Source organism: Spea bombifrons, chromosome 3 (genome assembly GCF_027358695.1).
Source record: "Spea bombifrons isolate aSpeBom1 chromosome 3, aSpeBom1.2.pri, whole genome shotgun sequence".
NCBI lineage: Eukaryota > Metazoa > Chordata > Amphibia > Anura > Pelobatidae > Spea > Spea bombifrons.
The window spans coordinates 8,901,205-8,923,106 of NC_071089.1; the positions used below are offsets into that span (position 1 = coordinate 8,901,205).

The 21,902-nt window shown below is 38.3% G+C and overlaps 1 protein-coding gene across 1 annotated transcript in view; it reads left to right on the top strand.

Moving 5' to 3' along the window:
* Positions 1-21,902, top strand: part of USH2A (usherin) — a 266,301-nt gene that overhangs the window by 234,972 nt on the left and 9,427 nt on the right. The window contains exons 62-69 of the mRNA XM_053459159.1: positions 3,465-3,692; positions 4,298-5,814; positions 7,214-7,517; positions 15,926-16,135; positions 16,820-17,058; positions 17,939-18,156; positions 19,739-19,915; positions 20,390-20,473. Coding sequence (XP_053315134.1) covers positions 3,465-3,692; positions 4,298-5,814; positions 7,214-7,517; positions 15,926-16,135; positions 16,820-17,058; positions 17,939-18,156; positions 19,739-19,915; positions 20,390-20,473 — 2,977 coding nt within the window. The remainder of the gene's footprint in view (positions 1-3,464; positions 3,693-4,297; positions 5,815-7,213; positions 7,518-15,925; positions 16,136-16,819; positions 17,059-17,938; positions 18,157-19,738; positions 19,916-20,389; positions 20,474-21,902) is intronic.

Here is a 21,902-nt window from a genome sequence, read left to right on the forward strand (position 1 = left end):
AAGTAGAGGGAGAGAGAGAGAATGAAAAGTAGAGGGAGAGAGAGAGAGAGAGAGAATGAAAAGTAGAGGGAGAGAGAAGAGCCAAACAAATTCAGACGGGAAAGAAGAAGATTGTTTGTCCACTTTTGACGCTATTAGATGGGCAATGAGTGCCTCTACAGCTGTATACACCTGGGAAATAACCACATTATCAGTATGAAAATGGTGTCAAACACTTTAGTGAAAGGTCACATATTATTTAACACACATATAGTCGCACTCTTAGTATTGTTTGGCTACATGAATGACAATATTCGACTCCGTGGCATTTAATACAGAACAAGTAGAATGTACAAGCCAACGTTGGAGTCCTCGATGGTTCTGTACCTATATTATCTTTCATCGCGAATTAAGACTGGAAAGAGCGTCTTGGAGTTAATGGTTTGATTCTTCTTCAAACTGTGATCAGTTCAAGTAGCTTCTGCAGGATTTTAAAACCATAACCTCCACAATTCATGCTGATGGAGTAATCTGAAGGTGCATCAGAGCAATCGTTTTAATAAAAATCAAGTAGAACCGAAACTACAGAAGAGCAACACTTGATCAGTGATAGGGAAAAAATATACATTCTAAAACCATTCCCCACGCGGTTCGCTCATTTTGTCATTAACACACTTCTTCTACCGTTACTCTTCTGTTCTCCGTATGACTAACGAAAAAAGTCCTCGGCGGGGACACAGAATTCAGCAAAACAGCGCCAAGTCATATGGATTTCTGTCTGGATTAATGGGTTCAGTGTCTGTTATATATCTGTCTGCTTTGCCCCTTATCCATACTCTTGCGCCCATACATTGTCGCTACCCACAAATGGTCTGGTGTCCGGGTAGGGTGATCAGATCCCCCACATTTTTAGGAAACAGCCACCTGCATTTGGGTTTTTAGTTGTCCCTTTGCCAGCCTATTTTGGGTAAATGGTCAGTTTTGAAAATTGTCCGCTCTGTGATAGCTTTATATTTTTACAGTCCATCTACCAAGCAATGTTTGGCGGCAGAAAAGAATAATTAGCCGACCTAGTCTACCTATGTTATTCTTGCTTTAAAGACTTTACTCGGTTCTTGGTCTCATCTTAGGTTCAGGAGCCATATGCCTATACCATTTATGTTTAGATTTACTCACTGCATTAGCTACTATTAATGCTGGGAGGCCGTTCCATTTCTCTACCACCATGGCAAGCAACAAACTGTGGTCCTCGGGTGTGTCTGAATGGGAGAATCACCTATATCCAACAACTGTGGTTTTGCTAATAAGAGGGTTCTGCATAAAGGCATTGCAGGCTCACAAACAGAGAAAAAAAATGTATAAATGGTTTTGGGGCAACATTTTCTGGAGTGCAAATTAATTCTAAACAAAGATTTTTAATAAAAAAGATTTAGTGGAGTACATAAATATTTGTCAGATTGTAGCCATCCGTTGTATCCATAACAGATATATATATATATATATATATATATATATATATATGGTAATTCCATTTTATGAATATGATTATGATATATATTGTACCTATAATGCACCTGGAACACCTTAATTTACATGTTCTATTTGCCCTTAACCTTTTAAATGCCAGCAGAAGAAAAACTCCTTTAAGAGGTGATTGATGAAGTCTAGTGCAATAACAACACTGATGCTGATCACAAACTAGAGGTTAACATGCATATAGCTCCCCTTGTGTCCAAAAGCTGCTACTGCAATGAGAGGGGAATTTGAAGAAGGGCATGTAGTTTATTATACTTGTTTTTCAAAATTTGGCCACAGATCAATGAATTAAACATTTTGTGTGCTAAAGGGGAGTGATGGGTATCATAATCGCCTCACCCATCTGTTAGAACACCTAAACCTTGTTGTTAACAGTACAGGTTAAAACAATAATGTAATAATATAAACCAAGACCATCCAAATGTTCTTTAATGTATTTTATATACATTAAATTAAAACTCTTTTTTTTTAGTATGCCACACCTATACCTTCATTATTTTGAATCTGCGGCAATGTGTAATTCCTCGTTGCAGAGCACACAGCGCTTTTTTTTGTGGACCGTTGTCATGTAAAAGGCTCCAGATTTCAAGAGACTGAAGCCATAAATGTTTATTAAAAGAATCTATAATGAAATCAGTTTTGTTATGTTTTTAATAGCTACCTTGAGTGCGTTAGACGAGGGAACAAAGGTTGTTAATCATTAAGTACTCAGGTTGCAAAAAGAATTTGATAGTATTGCCATCTAGGGGGCTAGAATGAATTCTCCGCACTGAAATAAACTGTAATTGAACAGGTGTTGCTATTGACAATATACATATGTTTTTGGTTTATTGCCCACATGTTTTTCATGTTTCTTATGGCAAAAGATACTTCTAAAAGTCCCCGAGCAGCTGATTTTTTTTATATATATATATAATCTGTTAAAGGTGAAAACTATTTGCAGTCCTGCTTACATTGCTAATGTTGTAGTCTTAGCAGAATCGCGCGTCGCTGTACCTTTTTTTTGCATTATTTATCATCCATGTGTTTGTCCGGTTTATCGTCAAACAAATCATTTGTCAAACAGAATTATACACCCGCAACGCGCGGGACAATACCATTTTGAATCTTTTATGAGATAACATTTCATATTTCAAAAATAAAGATATATTTAAAGATTGGCATATTTTCCTCTCGAGCCGCTGAAATATTAATCAGCGGGACGCATTAATATTAGTTATTAAAAAAAAATATTTGATGTAATAGATAGGAATGGTGAATATTATCTGTCTTTATTGGGCATAGTAAGTGTAACTGGTTCCAGTGGAAGTTACATGATATCAGTGGATTTTAGAAATCACTGATTATAGGATAATATTTATATTTTGTTGTTCACTTGTTTGTTGTACTAAATGACTCTCAAGCGGAGCTGGTCTGGCGATGCCTTGGAGGACCTGCTACTCTAAAACCAATGGCCGCCAAATAACATAAGTGCGATCGGTGGCTGGAACAATCATCCGTTCCTTTGAAGAACAACAACACATGACACGGTGTATATTGTCATGTGTTGTTGTTTATCTGAGGTTTTACTTAGCTAATTTTTAGACCTGCCAAGGAACAGATGATTGTTATTATGTCATCATATGTAAAACTATAGAATTCAAAGAGGGTGTACTTTCTTCTTCACATGACACTATATATATATATATATATATATATATATATATATATGAATGTGTATGAATTATAACGAGTGAAAAAAATTGTCAAAGTCTTTAAAGTTTTAAATTAATAATAAAAAAATTGTCCTGGAAAAACCCTCCATATATAGTTTGGCTGTAGGGAACACTTTTGTTGTATTAACCTCCTACAGGGTTAATATTTAAACCCTAATTCCCAAATGATTATTATATATATTTAGGTATACCGTATGTTGTCATCGAATATTATACCATTGCCTTTTATTTTAGGGGTCATCACATCATACGAAAGTGTTTGGTCTAAATCCGTTTTCAACATATAAAATATGCGTTGAAGCGCTGAACAACGCCGGTAAAATCTCCAGTCCGTGGATATTTGTACAGACATTGGAAGCCCCACCAAGTGGAGTGAACAACTTGACCGTGGAAAAGAGAGAGAATGGACGAGCATTATTGATCCAGTGGTCTGAGCCCAGAAAACCCAATGGAGTTGTGAAGGTATGGAAAGTTACAGTAAGGGGGTTATGTATAAAAGTGTGTTGGCTCCTTCCATTTGTATCCATTCATCCTTAATTTACCAGCAGCCCTGTCTACTTTCTTCGCTGCGGGCCTTGGGCTCAGGAAGGTTTTAGACCATATGTTGCAGCCTGAGTTTTTATTAAATGAAAATGTATATTGACGTTCTGGCATTTCTATGGGGGGGCTTCAAGGCTTATGGCAATCCTTTTGGGGTGTAATGTGGATTATTCACCAAAGCTTAGACCATGTGGGAGACCAGGAGCAAAAGAAGTCTGCTTATAAAGCTAAGAAGTCCAATGATGGAAGCAATAAAATGCATTTTAACCTTTGGTTGTTTTTGGGGTTTTTTTAACCATAAAGCAGCATTTGGAACATATTATACAACAGAATAGAGGATCAGACACAGTATATATCACACTTAAAGTTTAGATAAAGGACTATTGGGGTAGCTTCGATATCCCAGGTGTACCGGTGTACAATAAAATACAATAAGATACAGCACTAGTTAATTTCTCAGTGATTAGCGCCAAGACAAACATGTGATATAAATGTATTCGATGTTAACGCAGTTTCTTATTTTGCAGACATATAACATTTATAGCGATGGAAACCTTGAATATAGTGGTCTGTCTCATCGATTCTTATTCCGAAGGCTTGAACCACACACGGTCTACACATTAATACTGGAAGCCTGTACTGCAGCCGGCTGCACCCAGACGTTTCCACAGCCAGTCCAAACAGAAGAAGCTCCCCCTGCATCCCAACACCCGCCAGCTATAGAGTCATGTAATTCAACCCACATAAAACTCAATTGGTCACCCCCAATTCACAGAAATGGCGTAATCAACCACTATGATGTCATTAAAAGGTGCAGGCAGGGAAATTGCTCTCCACTCAGGAAGAACATGTATGATGGGGAGGTTATACACACCGAATTTAACACAAGCGGTAACATATTTAGATATATCGATGATGAATTACGCCCTTGGACCAGCTACGAGTATAAAATACGAGCATGGAACTCTGCAGGATCAACAAACAGCTCTTGGATCTTGGCACAGACTAGCCAAGCAGCGCCGAGCAAACTTCTTCCGCCAAAGTTATACCACGTGGAGAACAGTCCCGACAAATTATATATTCAATGGACACGACCAGTGGAAGCAAATGGCATTATACTGTCCTATAGGTTACAAAGGAATAGCACCGCTCTGCCTTTTAGTTTTGATTCCTTGACATTTAATTACACGGACAGAAATCTCATGGCTTATTCAGACTATAGTTATTCTGTAATTGCATGTACACTCGGGGGCTGCTCCACCAGCCTTCCCGCTCATATAAAAACATTAGAAGCACCACCAGAATTGGTGACTTCACCAAATGTAGACTTGCTGAATGCTACTACGATCAACGTGACCTGGTCTTCACCTCTAATACAGAATGGAGAAATAACAAAGTATATAGTTCAAATGGATGATGAGAATCATTTTGCTGGAAAAGGGTTATACAAAGTGGTATCTAACCTAGAGCCATTTACCCTTTTTGATATTAATTTGCTTGCCTGCACCAATGGAGGGTGTGCATCTAGCTCGCCTGTGACTTTTAAAACTATGGAAGCCCCTCCAACAGGCATGAGGGACCCCACCTTTACAGTCACAGGAGCAGACTCCGTTCAGATAATGTGGCAAATTCCAGATAAACCTAACGGGGAAATTAGGAGCTACGAGCTACGCAGGGATGACCTTGTGATTTATGTTGGTTCCGACACTCATTATTATGATTTGGGACTTCAACCTGGAACGGAATACACTTACAGCGTACAAGCGAGTAACAATCAGGGGAGCACCTCGAGGTCTTCTGCAAGAATTAGAACCGACCCCTCTTCGCCTTCTGGCATGGAGGGTCCTCAGATGGAAGCTAAAGGGCCCCATGAGATACTGGTGACCTGGCGCCCTCCTTCCAGGACCAACGGTGACATCGTCAACTATACTGTAACAATCCGTTCTCCTTTTAAAATGGAAGAAAAACAGTATCAGTTTAACAATTCATTCACTGTGCGCAGGACTTATTCATTCACAGTTAAAGACCTGATGCCGTATCACCAGTAAGTTCAAAGCAATTCCTTTCAAATGAATTTGTTAAAGAGGCAGAATAGTCATAAAATTGGCGTAGCTTCATGAACTGTAAAAAAAAATAAAATGCAACAATGCTGAGTAAAGCCACATTTTGGGGAAATACTGCATAACCTAGGAACTACTCGCAGCAACCTACCCAGAGTACTCTCTCTTCTGGGTGAATGGCTCTGTTAAGGGGCGGGGCTAGTCATATGTAGGGTGGGGCTAGCTTTGGATAGAGTTTAGTGGTAGGGGATCCAGTGAGAGTGGGCGTGGACAGACACTGCTAGAAGAAAGAAAGAAAGAAAGAAAGAAAGAAAGAAAGAAAGAAAGAAAGAAGAAACTGACCCAGAGATCCGGGAAAGCAGGGCTTCACCTGGAGACTCCAGGTCAATCCCAGTATACTAACACATATATTAATAATAATTTCCCTGCCCTGGTCTTCTTTCTCCACTCTCCTATGGCTTTGTACCAATAATCGTCAGCCAGAAAACTGAAAAAATTGGGTAAATATTAATTAGGCATGACAACATAGAATTAAATGGCAGATTATTTGCCCCATCTATTTTTTCCTGCTGTAAAAAAAATTATACTTTAGTCAAGGTAGCCATATGCATGTTTAAATTTCCTCATTGTATTATCTTTTACCATTTCTGCTGGAAGACTATTCTCACTTGTCTACCACCCGAATAGTAATGTAAAACCTCCTAAAGAAATCCTTAATTTCCAAAACACTTATAATATTTTAGAGCAGCATTTCACATTTGTTTTATGAAAGCAGATCTGTCCTTTATCCACTACACTGCACCAATTGAATGGCGATTACAGTAAAAATAAGCAATACACTTGTAATAAAAAAACAATCTTATGTTTATACCATGGGAACAGCCATCTTAATGTTCTGTATGGGGGGGGGGGATTTGGGAATTCATTAGATAATTCCAGCTGTTTCAGGTTCTGTCACAGATCTCAACTTCTTTAAGGTTAAATTCAACCTTTTAACCCCTTAATGACAAAGCTCGTACATGCACGGGCTCAAAATGCATTGTTTTCAATGGGTTTAGGGACCGCCCATTGTCCGTAAGGGGTTAAACTAAATTAATTATTTCAAAAGCAATTAAGCTAATTGAAAAACAAAAAAATAAAAGATTTTGTAAAAAAGTAAAATATGGGAAATTAATTATGCTAAATACCAGGAAGGCAGCGGTTCCGCTTTAAGCATTCAGGACTGCAAAATATATGATTTAGGTGATATACAGTATGTTCATTCCATTCTACTAAGGATTTATAGATACGCTCTTTGGGATGCAACTTGGTGACCCCTAAATCAGGAGCCATTTGTCATTATTGGATGTATGTGTGTAACTAGTTGTAATATTTCTTTTAAAGGTATGATGCTAAAGTTGAGGCCTGCACTTTACTTGGCTGTGCTGCCAGTGGCTGGGTTACAGGGAGTACATTGGAGGCACCACCTGAGTCACAGCCTCCTCCATTCATAGATCTCCAAACAGACCATCAGGTGCCATTGATTATCTGGAATAGCCCCCAACAGCCAAATGGTCAAATCATATACTACGAGTTATATCGCAGACCCGACTTAAAAGACATCTCCTCCTCTAAATTGGTCTACAATGGGTCTTCAACATCATTCAAGGACGTGAACGTCTTGCCATTCACCAAATATGAATATCAGGTACGAGCAAAATTAAACGCTACCAAAGTAAAATTAAACCTGGCTTTTGTTGGTTGACTGAATATATTTATGATGGGCTTAAAATTTAAAACATCATGACATCATGGGTACATCATGACCTCACAAGATCAAAATAATGACCTAATAGGTTCGACGAGTTGGTGGTAAAAAGCATTATATGTTTAAATAGCCTGGAAACTTTATTTTCAACACATAAGAAATTGATTAAACAAACTTATAAAAATGACCCTAAATGGTCCAAACCAATTGTTTTTTGTTACAAAATGTATATGAAGGAATCTCTCACATTAAATGCATTCCACTGTTTTGGCGGATCTCTACTTCATTTTCCATAAAATGATTAATTTAAATTACAAAAATAATTCTATGCCAAAATTGGTTTAGTGTTATTTTATGCAAGACAAGTTCAAAATGTGGGTCTTTTAAGAAATAATAGATTTTATACATAAATATCACAATTTTTTTTTTACTATGAAAGGGTTATTAAGGGTTTATTCATTCCATTACGTGATGTCCACATATTTCCTTTTTACCTCTATTTTCTGTTCTCCCTCTTACCTCCTTTACTTCCTCAAATATCCGTATATCTTGTTTTCCTGTTTGCTTGGACCAATGTCATTTCTTTTGGCCCACAAACATATTTACTTCCATTACTCAAAGCAAACACTTTAGGAGCCTTGCACAAACCACATCGTTGAACCTGAGATTTTAACTCATTCCAACATAACGATTCAAAAGTGAGATCTGCCTGTATTAAAACCTTTTTAAAGGGGAAGTCCAATAGAATATATATATATATATATATATATATACCTCCTTGGACTTAAAGCCTAGTTATCTTAGGGGCTTCCAGTGACGTCCTCTACCCTGACCCTCCAATCCTGGCGTGAAAGAGCTTGCAGATTTCGGATGAAAATTCTGAGCTTTTTGCTTCATTTGCAATTCGTATGTATTGTTGTCATTCGTGATATTTTGGGTGATTTTTCCTGCTCAAACACCACACTGAGCTGATTCTTCATATGCTAATGAATTCCATTCCTCCATAGACTTTTACTAGTCCGAGAGTCTGGGTGGGTGACTAAGACTGAGTAATTCTACATTTTACCATAAGGTAGTATGGAAAAGAATCGGGGTGTTTGTCTAGTATAGTGGGCTAAAAAAAACTGAGCCGGAACACATACAAATGGCTAATATGTTGCTGACTGAAAACATAAAGTTATAGAAAATTAGAATTGACTATAAAAATTAACTATTAAATTAACTATTAAATTTTTATGAGATACTAGCAATAAAAAAGGGGGCTTTGTCTTCAAAAATGACTTTTTTCTCACAGTAAAAAATGTCAATTAAGTTAAATTCTATTTTAGATAAAAATATGTACACGGGCTGTAGCGTAAACACAAATAAAACTGGCATACAAAAATACATACTTTCACAAAACGCATATGTGGTGGAAAACCCGAGAAAAAGATTTATTTATGTTTTGGTACGGAATGGAACATAGGTCTGTTTAGAAGGCGTTAGTGACCCATGTTATGGAGACAGAGCTTATTTACTGTGAATGAATTGATAGGATTTCCTTGATTGTGTATTTTTTATTTATGAGGCATAATTTACGAACAGTGAAAAGCAAACGAAGATGAGCGATCGCCAAGGAGAGCCGCGGCAATAAATCACTTGCATCTGAAGAAGTAGTGATTTTGATCGAATCCACTGAATCAGACGATGCCTTTAGCCATTAAACATATTGGAAAGACCTTTTAATATCTCCTTATCTCTCTCATGGGAGAACCAGGACGCTTTCATTAGAGGCTCACGGGAAGCAAATTATTAAATTACTTGCCCTTAGTGTTTTTCCTTCTTCTTAAAGACTTTTTTACAGTTTGTTTATGTGGTTGTAGACTACATGTTGGAGAAAAAATGCCCTTTTGCGATAGCAATATAAAAACTGCTAGCATAGGCTAACCAAAACAAAAAAAAAAAAGAAAAAATGAAAGAATGAGAATTCCGTCACCTCAGCCATTAGTAAATCTACCAAGCATATTTATCGTAAGTCTAGTAAACATTTGTAAACAGTTGTTGTAGATTAACGGAACAGCCTACCGGCAGAAGATCTGGATGCTAATACATTGAGAGATTATAAATATGCATGGGATATCCAATGACTGATTAAGGTCCAAGTCTCTACAGCAGGAAAAACAGGCAGACTAGACGGGCTCAACGGGTCTGATCTGCCATCAAATGATATGTTTCCATTTGGCTATAGTTAAAAATACATTAAAGTACAACCTAAACATAAACATTCTATAACACATAAAAGATCCAGAACACGTCCATCCGCTGCATAACTTATCTCGCCCCAAACAGGCAACGTTTGGCCTTGAAAAAGACTTCAATGTTAGAACATTTGTCTGGTTTTATGGTGAAATAAAAGACCTCGAGGACGACCGCAGCCACAGGTTTTGGGTTCCTTTTTTCTGTTTTTTTTAAGGGGTCCCGCTAGGACTCCAAACGCCTATCACCAGAAAATGTTCCTCCTGCACGTCATTTTTAGACAAACCTACCAATGTGTTTTAGATTTTTTTTTTTAAAGAAGTCCTATGGTCTTTAAAAGGTAAGCCAATAAAAAGTATTTACAGTAAAAAAACAACCCAGCAGATTATTAGCTGAAGACATTCCCTCTTCCTAGGTGCTTTGTTCTGATATTTCTATGTGATATCATAACCTACATTCTTCATCTTTTGATGAGATGCTGTTAAAGTTGTGCATTTCCGAGGAAACAGGTATTGAGATTCAGAATAAAGTCACCGGCCGTTAGGTACAATTCCTTCTCCAAAGAACCTTCTTATCTGTCGTCAAATCCTACATTTCTAAAATGTGCAATGTCAGTCTTTACCGGGATACAAAGTTACCATCACCCGCTCCGCCATCTCTGCCAGAAGGTGCATGCTTGGGTTTCCTTTGTCCGTCGAACTCTTTTCAGACTATAGTATTCCATGCTTTGTTTAATTGTGCAGCTGCTGTCTCATTCTCCCTCTGGCGCGCTTCTTGTACTTCTTGCCTCTTGAAATAATCCCATAATACCCTGCACGTCTCCCGGCCAGGTAAGCCAGCCACAGATCACATGATAACCAGACCCATCACGCAACACAGGTAGACAGTGAAGTCTCGCAACGAGGTAAGGGGGATGGCAGGGGTTACTTCGAAGCGCAACGCACTTTAAATAGTTAAAAGTTCTCATAATGCTAAAATATTACATTGTATTTTATTCCATAAGAGTTGCCTTTAAATGTTTAGAAACAAATTATTTTTTTTTGTTCACGTGACTTCTACTTGTATATAAATATCACGCAGAGTCCTGATTTGCTGGCTGGTATCACATGCAGGAGTCACATGGGGTTCTAGAGTTTATTAAGAATGCTGTTTTTGCTATGTATATAAAAAAATAACCATATATATAGAAATATAAGGTTCCGTGCCTTGTTACGCGTTAAATATAAATTACCCAAATATCGATTAATTAGCTGGAGCTTCAGATTTCACTCTGAAAATTGAGCAGAAACCAGATAGACTGTATTAACCCTTTGAGGCTCTAAGTGGAGCATTCATTTAATAAACAGCACACAATGTAATCCTAAAAGATGTTTCACTTGTAATTATATATATATTGGGCAGACATAGATGGGCCGAATGGTTTTTATCTGCTGACACATTTTTACAAAGGCACAAAAGAACAGACGTTCTCCAGTCTTATGCAACAATAAAGCATTAATTGTAACATGCAAAAAGTGGTGCAGATATATATATATATATATATATATATATATATATATATATATATATACAACATATAATAAATACGGTATATTATATATTTTAAAATTGTTATAGATACATTTTTTTATTTTACAATGTAAAATGGCACGTGCGAATATTTAATAATTAAAACTGAAGCTTTTTTTGGTGTTTAAAAAGAAAGAAATAACAGTGAATTTGTCCGAGGCAAAAATAGGTATTTATATATATATATATATATATATATTTTTTTTTTATTTTTTTTTTAAAACATCTTTGGTATCTTCTCCAAGTTATTATTATTTTGGAATGTATGGATTGCTAACAATTTGGTGACTCTCAAATAGTACTGTAGGTGGTAGATTTTTGTGCGTCCAAAGGACTGGATCTAATATTGGAGATAAACCTATCTCAAGTAACCGAACGGCGATCCATGCGTAGATCAGGGATAGACTGGTCCAGAGTAATTACAAGAAAAAACATTTATTACTATTTTTTATCTCAATTTTTCTATTGCAAGGATACTTATTCAGTTCTTATTTATCTCTGACATTAAATCCGTTCCTTTCAGAAAACAGAATGAAGTTCAGCAAAAACAAAAGAGGAGACAATTATCTCAAAAAATGAAAGACACGAACAACCTCTCAATATATTTATTTCATAAACTAAAGATCGCAAAAGCTTACGAAGTAATACTTTTGAGAAAAACGCTTAGGCGGTCTTTTTCCATTGCCATTTAAATCTATCATTGTGATTGATCACTCTGTAATTGGCCGTTATTGAGCCTAATTTAACCCTGTAAGATCCCCCATCCATCTATTCTGTCTATTGCACCTGACATTCTACAAATAATGTACTCATGCAAATTTAGACCCCGGGTGACCTTTTATGATATTCGTCTTTAATTATACAAATGATTTTTGATAAATAAGATTAGACCTTCTTCCATATGTTTATTCCCTCCTTGATGAAGCCGGGAATTTAATTTTCATGCAAATTCGTCGGGGCTGTGCTTAATAAGTGCTGAGTCTCGTTAAGTCCACGAAACAGTTTGTAATGTATATTTCTGTGGTTTTTGAGTAGATGTTGGTGATGTCTACTTTAAAGTCATTTAAAAGCACTATATGTAGGGCATCAGGAAGGGTCACGTTTATGGTAAGTTCTGCAACTTAAGAGCCATGCTTTGTTCATGTTTCTGGCAGGCCAACCCGCTCCTGGTCATGTTAGCTTGATAACTGAGTTTTAGGTACAGTTGGGCAAAATGTGAGAAAGAAAATAAATATTTTGCGGGACTTGCCGCCAAATGGAAGCCTTTTCTCCTACTTTGAATCATTGGTCAACTCAACAGTAGGTGTGCATAGACATGTTGTCCACGTTTCCACTCTTGTGACACGTTGGCGGAAACACAGACAAGGTTTTAGCGCCGAGAGTTTCCCCAGGAACAGAAATTGCTTCTTTCCGTCCATAATAATTATTAGAGTTTTGGGCCAGCCTGGCACCTGTTGAAGTTTAGAGGACATGAGTTCCTTTGGCTGCAACGTAGTCGGGGACTTCTCAGCATGCATCAGACCTTAATGCGCATGGACATTAGTGAAGAAGTACAGAAACTAAGCCTGAGTGACTGCACAAAATAAATTTGGCGCTGTTTGACTTTTGCCTATTTAGTGACGTGTATTCCCTCCAGCACTGGACAGTACATTATTATTATTATTATTATTATTATTATTATTATTATGTATTGTTTTATATAGCGCCATCAAATTCTGTGTATACAGAGAGAAGTAGGTTGGTCCTGATGAGTATTTTGCATTGCAGTATTATCATCTACAAAGGGTTAATTCCACTAGTGGAATGTCAGTTCAGAATCAACAAAGTGTAATAGTGTTTTAACCAGATTATCTGCGTTCTCTTATTACATTGTTTTATTTTACTGTTATGAATGTTTATCAGATACAAGTAAAAGAAGTAAAGTAAAAAAAAAAATGCATTTCAGGTTAATAGCAAAATGACCCCACGTTACCAATGCATTGTTTCTTTTTAATAGGTGTTCGGGGTGATTGTAATTATTTTGCGGATGATAGTGTAACCGGCACTAGACAGAGCCGTGTTGCTGCAGCGTGTTCCGAGTCGGTGCTCCGAGTCCCGGGTAGAGTTACAGACCTCCTCTGTATAATGAAAAATGTATACTCGGCAGTAGGAAGGGTGTCAGATGCAGCCCCTGTGCGCGCTTTTCAAGTGTGCGGACACTAATCCTTTTGAATTTGCCCGAATAATGTCTTGTTGAGTTTACTATTGATGAATTAACTCTTTCATCTGCTCAGGTCATTGCGGTGGGATTGTCACCGCGCAAGGTCACTAAACCAGCTTACAGATGCCAAAGCTCATAGAGGAGAATCTCCTTCTTTTCTCCATTCGCTTCTTATTAACCCCTGCATTGCTAGTGGTCTTTATCCCCTGATACTGAAATAATATAAAGCCTTACCACACACATCTATGTAGGTATGAAAAACAAGTAATATGCATACCTGGAAACTCTCAGGGTTTGCTCCATCTCAGGGTTTTTGCCCCAATCTCAGGGTAAAGGGGCAGAAAACTATAAAAAAAATACCAATTCCTACCTCCCAGAAGGTACAGCAGTGTTACAATTACAGAAGATGTGTGGCTGTTACAAACTGTCATCTGTTCTTAACACTATAGTCTCTTTTTTCTGTGGATTGTTGGTGCTGCTTACATGGACGCATCATCAGCATGATATGAATGGCCTTGCCAACTGCATAACAAAATCCTGGGGTCCCCCTGCAAGTTGAATGGCGGATATCTCCCCATTTTTGGACGTATTGTTTGTGTCTTGAAACATGTTGTTGAACGTGTAAAGTTAGTGCTCACACATCGCTTATATGTCATTAACAGCCAATTAGGGCCAGTTTCAAATACCCCACTTCTCAACCAAGAAGCCCTGGGAGCCCCATGCACTACAGAGGCCTATGTTACACTCCTGGGTCCAGCTACAGGCTGTTTGCGTCCCTAGCCATGCTGCCCTCTTTCTGACAGTACATGACCCTCTTGTGCTTACGACTCTCTACATCCATGTTGTTGCTTTGTAAAGTTATTCTCATGACTGCCGGCAGTTCTGTTTAACAGAATTTATATATATATATATATATATATATATATATATATATATATATATATATATATATCATGATACTTATGTTCCGTGTCACTTTGCTCATCCTCATCTGGTTTAAATGGTCAGCTTATTCTTATTTGTCTTATTTGAAGTTAGTATTTCCTCAAGTGCCGCGATTAACCCAGAGGCCATTGCTCCCGGGCCCCAGAATGGTAGGGGGCACTCGGTTCCTATCCTGTAGTATATATACTTGATATGTAGCAGGGTAACTGCTGTCATAACCTGTGCCGCCTGTGAGCTCTGGATTAAATTGAGGGACGGTCGGATACTCGCAGAGAGGAGCCGCTGTATATCAGGTACGCATATTACCTGATTAATACAGTGCGGGGGCGGCTCCTCGCTCCCAGTCTCCATCTGCGCCCAGACAGAAAGCATGGGGGGGGGGCTTTAGGACACAGAACCTGGCCTGATTCTTTTTCTCCGTGTTACACGGGCTTAATTCTGTGCCCCGTCACAGGCTGCGCAGGAGCTTGTACCCTCCTTGTGAGAGGACAGAAGCCCCCAGACAATAAGGAGGTGTCTTGAAGTGCAAAAAGTTGATTGTGACTCTAGTACCGTTTAGTATTTTTTCACCCCAGTGCTGTGAAGCAGTGTACTAATAGGACAATTCATTTATAATAATGCAGAAATTGCAATAAAAAACCCACAAAGATGCAAAAGACCTTTCTCTCCGAAACGGATCCAGTTCCTCCATACTTTCTATCAATACACCTGGGATCTTCCCCGCGGGTTGGCTGGGGCATGTGAGTGACTCCCATGGGTGCCGAAACTGATTGTAATTAATATAACCGTGATTTATACAAGAATGAGTGCACCTCGGCAATGATTTCTGCTTGTCATGTCGGTACGGAGAGTGATGGAGCAGGCAAGTTAGATCACCCATGCGAGGTAACCAACAACACCTGCACTTACCTCTCCCCCACCCCTGGCGTTCAATGGAGTGCACAGTGTATGAGAAATTCCAAATCACAAACATCTGATGGAAATGCGAGGATATTCCTAATGGTCCTCACTTCGTTCTGTTAGTATCAATGTGGCAAATGTTTCTGAGTGTGTCAGGCTTGATTATTCCATCACCTAAACAAACAGGAATTAATTGCGGTTTCCCAGGATGGCCGTCCGTAATTCTTCATTTTAATTCTCTAATCCCCGCGTTGTAAGCTCTTTCCCTGTTTATTTGTTTTGTACATTTCTACGTTTCTCCCTAATTCTTTTATTTGCAGGAACGGCTATCAAGTGTAAGTTTAAAATACACAAAAACGATACACTTTCTAAACATTCTATAGAAGTTACTATTCTGTCTCTGTATTATCAACAGGAAAACGACATTTCTCAGGGTTCCGTGGAGGACGATATCGATTTTTTTTTTCCCGTTAATCCTCTATCCTTTTTTTTCATGCAGGTCTGGGCCGTTAATTCTGCAGGAAAGACACCGAGTCCGTGGGTTTACTGCCAGACCGGTCCGGCCGCCCCGGAGGGAGTACCGGCTCCGGTATTTGAATCGGTGTCTTCTACAACAGCTGTGGCCGATATCACAACTCCGTCCAAACCTAATGGCATTATAACCCTGTACAGACTCCTGTCTACCGGTAACGAAGGGGCCGATACCGTGGTAAGCGAAGTGTATCGCCCTATTAATCGTCCGTGAGGTTATTGACTAGAGAGAGGCATACAGTCATTATTAGTGAACCAGCAGATTTAAGAACGCAAATGAATTGACGGCCATATTGTCGCTTGGCTTCACAGTTAAGATAATTTATCCTTTAACGAACACAATTTCCATTACGGTTCCATTCCATGATTTGGTGGGTTACAGAAATGTTCAGTGACTCGTGCCATTAGTGTCATCTACAATATCTGGTGACCATGAATTGAATTCTAGCTTGCGTGTGATTGGCTGGACACACAAAGCCAACGTTTGAATTGGCCGAAAAAGGCCACTTTTGATTTAAGTGGTGTGGCTAGAGGTGTGGCTAGGGGGCAGGGCTTAACTAAGACTTTTTTGTATGATTTTGTGACCTAGGGTGACTGAGTAACAAAAATAGAAGAATAAAAAAATTTAATTTGTAAGCATATTTCTTGCTGTTTCTATACATATTATTGTGACCGGCTGTAGAACCCTCTGATACCCTCATCCCCAGACAACATTCTGAGCTCCTAGAAAAGAGGGGAGGAAAAAGGGACAGGAGCATTTATTTCTCAAAGAGGGACTGTCTCGACTAAATGGATACACTTGGGAGGTATGGGTTTAGTAACTCTTCTGGAACAAATTTTATCTATAATTTTATCTTTATAGCTGTCCGAAGGGACGTCCGGTCAGCAGACGGTTTATGGTCTCAAGCCCTTCACCAATTACTCTGTCCTTGTGGAGGTCTGCACCTGCTTAAAATGCTGCAGCCGGGGGCCTGTGGTGCAAATAACCACTCAACCCGCCCAACCGTCTCATCTGCTGCCACCACGTGCAACGTCTACGGCTTCACGAGCAGCTTCATTTCATTGGCATGAACCACAGTCACCTAATGGGATTATCCAAAGGTAAGGTTTCACTTCTGTGACATTTAGAAATATGTTATAATTAATTACAAAATGTCTCCTTTCACTCACCTTATAATAAATGAACATGCTAGCAATCCATTTTAGTCATTTCATGCTGTGATTGGATGAAACCTCTGACACTTTGTCTTTCCTCTACTTTTTGATATTTCGCTGGTTAGGTATGAAAGTCTTCTTCATTGTCATCAAACTTTTCACCGCTCGGGAGAAACTGATCGATCATCTGAAGTTTGCATTTGTGATAACTAATAAAAAAAAAGCTAATTAAACCTTTTTTTGTAATTGATGAATAATGAAAAGCATGCATTGTTACATAGTTACAAAAACAGTTCATTCTGGGATATTTGTCATTTTGTGCTTTTTGTTTGCCCAACTAATTAAAAAAACTATAAAACTATATTAAAACTACCAATAGCTAATAATGCCGTCTTACTGAAAAACAAATACAAAATTGTCATTGCTAAGTCACTGTATGGTGCACAAAATGTCATTTATACACTGAATTTTATTGGGGATAAAACATTGTCTGTTGAGGCTTTTGACACCCGGGTGGTGGAGATTGGAGACAATTTATCCGTTTTTCACTAATTACCTATAACAAAATACAACATCTGAGATACAGAGCACCATTAAGTAACATGGACCTAAAAATTGTAACATTAAATACTACATGCATTGGCCAATAACTTAAATTTTAAAATTTTTATGTTTATTTTATTGTAAAATTAGCAGATTTAAATGTGTCTGAGAGCTCATCATCTGGAGTCATTTAGGGTCTTCTGTTTTTATTTTAAAAAAGGGCGAAAAAAGGGATCTTAAATATTTTTTCTTGTCTTTTTTTGTTCTTTTCTGAATACTACAGTTATGAAGTTCACACGCAGATAACCTGCCCTCAACCAGCCCAGGTAGGAGATATACCGTGCACACCGGGGCAAATCGAAGTAACATGCCGTGGAAGGGAGAAGTTATGTGATGTATCGAACCTCCAGCCATATACACGTTACAGAGTCCGTGTGGTGGCCAACAATTCTGCGGGTAGCACTGCGTCTGAGTGGACCAGCTATACTACGTTAAAAGAGAGTAAGCGAGGAACCACGCTGATTTATTACAAATATTCTAAACATCAGTGATGGTGAATTTAGTGTTTACTTGACTTGTGCAAATGGACCAAAAACGATTCTCATCAATGTGTCTAGCTCACAGAAATGTCTAAATGTCTCCCCACCTTCTCCGCCAACCACCTCCATGTCTCCATCTCCTTTCCCGCATTGCCGCTTCTCGTCTTGCCTCTTCTTGTTCTCCTCTTCTTCTGTATTCTTTCTTGGCCCGTTTCTCTCCTCTATCGGCTGCATTATCCAGACCTCCTGAATCGCTTCTGCAAAAAGAGGCGTGCGTGGAGGCCAGGTTAACGAAGCAGGTAGCAGGGAGAAGAGTACCAGGAAAGGCTGAAGAAAGAATACGGAAGACAGAAGAAGCAAGACAAGAAATGGAGCTGCGGAAAAGGAGACGGGTACACGGAAACTGTTGGCTGACAAGGCATGGAGACGCTGCAAGAGAAAGCGTGAGAGTGTGAGTGAGCGTGAAATAGAGAGAGTGAAGAAAGTTCTCTGCTTCATTTTTCTTTGTTTTGTTGAGGTCCTCCTCGTTTTTGGACATTTGGAATTAACAAAATTGTTGCCCTCTATAAAAAGTAAGACTTCCGCCAAGAGTCTAACTTACAGGGGGCATTACCTATAGGCTGATTAACCCCTTAGTAAGTCAAGTTCTTTGGTGGAGTCAAAGGGAAAGAAACGTCCCCCGGATGTTTGCTAGATCAATATCTTTTTGTATGGTTGTTTATTTAGCAAATGCTTCATACAGTTAAAGGGACACACTTTAACTTTTCGTAGCCACCATTAGAATGACAAATGGGTCTGTCCTTGGCACTAGATACAGTATCAACGAAACCCCCCCTTGCTCAAAAACAAATGTATTAAAGTATTGATAGGTTAGTCAGCAACATGAATTATTATTCACAAATTACATTTTAGGAGGCTTTTTAACAATCAAAGGAAACATGCTAATGGCTTCAGAAAATGGGATACAAATGAGTGGATGACACAGTAGCATAATTCACTATCTCAGTGGCCTAATTTGTAGAAAAAATATATTTACTACATAAAGTCCTTTGAGCCCTTCAGCAATAAATAGTGAATTGGTGTGACATCAGTTATCTGGAGAAATGAAGCATATTGTACCAATTAACCCGGCATGTTTATGTCTATTACGTGATTATTAAGACGCAGGGTGGGTTTTTTTTAAGCACATTATGGCCTGTTTGTAAATGCTATTTTTTCACTGCAAATTAGCTTAATATAGTAGCTGGCAATTACCGCATGGGAATTCTATAAAGACGAAAATATATATTCACACCCCATTCTTGAATAACAATGCATTGTTTCCAAGGTAGGCATTTGCAAGATGGCGGAAGGCGGCGGCAGGGTGGTGTAGGGGGAGGTCTCTGGGGAAGGGTGTATGAATTTATTATAGTTCAACCATAGTAAAGATCAAAATTCATGTTTAGAAACCAAGAATAATGCATTTTGTTTTCTCAATTTATTGGTTATTTGTGATGGCGATTTTTTTTAATTTTTTTTTTTTTTTTTTTTTTTTTTTAATCTAGAGCCAGAGTACAAATCCAATTTTATTGTTTCAAGTAACATAACAACTTTATTCCTGGACTGGAGTTTGACCTTCCAGCTCAATGGACGCTTGAAAGAATTTGCCGTTACGGAAAGGGGCCAGAGAGTCTACAGCGGCCTGGACAGCAGGCTTTATATTCCAAAAACCACGGATAAAAGTTGGTGACTTTCAATAATATTTTCTTGTTTTCTCCAGCAAAGCTGGCCTGTTTGCTAACACAAAAATAGTATGCTACAAATTGTGCTTTGCATAAAACGTTGAACAAAATAAAATATTAATAACAAAAATAATTAATAATTAGACTTAAAGTACTACTGTTAATAATAATGCTGTTGTTGTTATTGTGGTTATTATTACTTTTATTATTCTAGTTTTCTCCTGACTGGGTGAGCCGTGCATTGAGTTTAATCCACATCTTTGGGATTTAACCATTTTATTTGATGGTGAAAAGGAAAAATGTGTAAAATTCTTATCGCCATAGCAACCATTGAAACAGTCCAGTCAGTGAGATTGCTTGCTACTATGTTTAGACCGTCTTCAAACTTTGCACCGGAATCTGCTTTATACATAACTGACTCAATAATATATTTTAATGCCAGGAATTTCTTGTAACCGCTCTGTTTGTCTGCAGCCTTTTACTTCCAGGTGACATGCACCACAGACATGGGGACCGCTAGCACCCCGATCGTGAGATACAACTCCGCCACGGGACTTGGTAATATAGCTTTCTATTCCTCAGAGGGTATTTTCGAAGCATTGACCATGGGGGGGGGGCGGAATCTGCTTTTATTGATGGAAGGTTGGGTGAGACTGTGGAGTGTGGCCCTCGGGGTATTATATTCCCTGTAACAATTCCTGAACTTGCCCCAGGATTTAGGAAATGCATGTTGCGGGTAATTTATGGAAGGTAATTCTAATATGAAGTAGTTGCTGCTGATTGGACTTATTCCGTTGGCGATGAGGACACTTTTAGGACTTTGCATCAGATTTGTGCTTCATAAATAACCAACATTTTGGGGTTCAACCCCTGGAGAGCTTCTGCTGCAAGAAGAGCTCGGCTGGCCCTGTACAATGTATAGTTGAATCAGTGAGATTTCTTCAGTCTCCTTACATCTTGACCTATACATTATACAAGGTCAACTCAGCCCTTCTTACTGAAGAAACATACCAGTGTTGGACCTTCATAATGAATAATCAAGTGAGGGAGTTGGAACCCCAGCTCTATCATCACCTAATGGTTTGTTGGATAAATACTTGCTACAAGCTCAATAAGGATACGTCGAGCAAAAATGTACCAAAATATCCTTTAAAATTGTATAAACTATTTATTTAACCCAAAAGCTGTATAATGTATAAAGAAGCAAAACTCTGGAATTCTTTAGTGATTCTAAGATTGCAGGTGGGATCCATTTATCTACCCACCTGACGTATATATAATATATATATATATATATATATATATATATATATATATATATATATATATATATACTGTGTGTTACCAACGCATATATATATACTGTGTGTTACCAACGTATATATATATATATAATATATATACCAACTGTGACTCTAAAATCTAGAAACCAAAATGAAATGAAAGAATGTGTATATATATTTGTATAAGCGAGGGAATTGCTTTTTCTTGTTTAATGCGATGCTTTATGTCAGGCTATCAGGCAGGGCCGCCCCGTGTGATAGACCTCCACTGTTTATTTTCCTAAATTAAGATGTCAAATAAAGGTTGGAATTATTCACCCAGATTATGCTTTTGCTGAGAGTGTATAAGTCAGCGCCTGACATATTCTATTTGTGGGCTTGTTGGGGGAGTATGACACGTTCCTCTGTACTAAGTGTATGGATTGAGATGTGATCATTTCATGTCTCATGAATCAGTCTGTTTTATGGCCGCTCTGTAATGAAACGCCTTCACCAAAACCAGGGCATAATAATCAAGAAGAAGAAAAAAAAACATGGTTATGGGATTTTTACTTTTTAAACGTTTAAATTTGGCAGATAACGGGAACCTGGTCATATTTCCTAAGAGGGATATTAATAGTATTTTCCTGACTTTTTGGCTTTCTGGCATTGTTTACAGAAAATTGAGCTTTTTTCCCCAATTACTGCAGAACATACTCATTTCT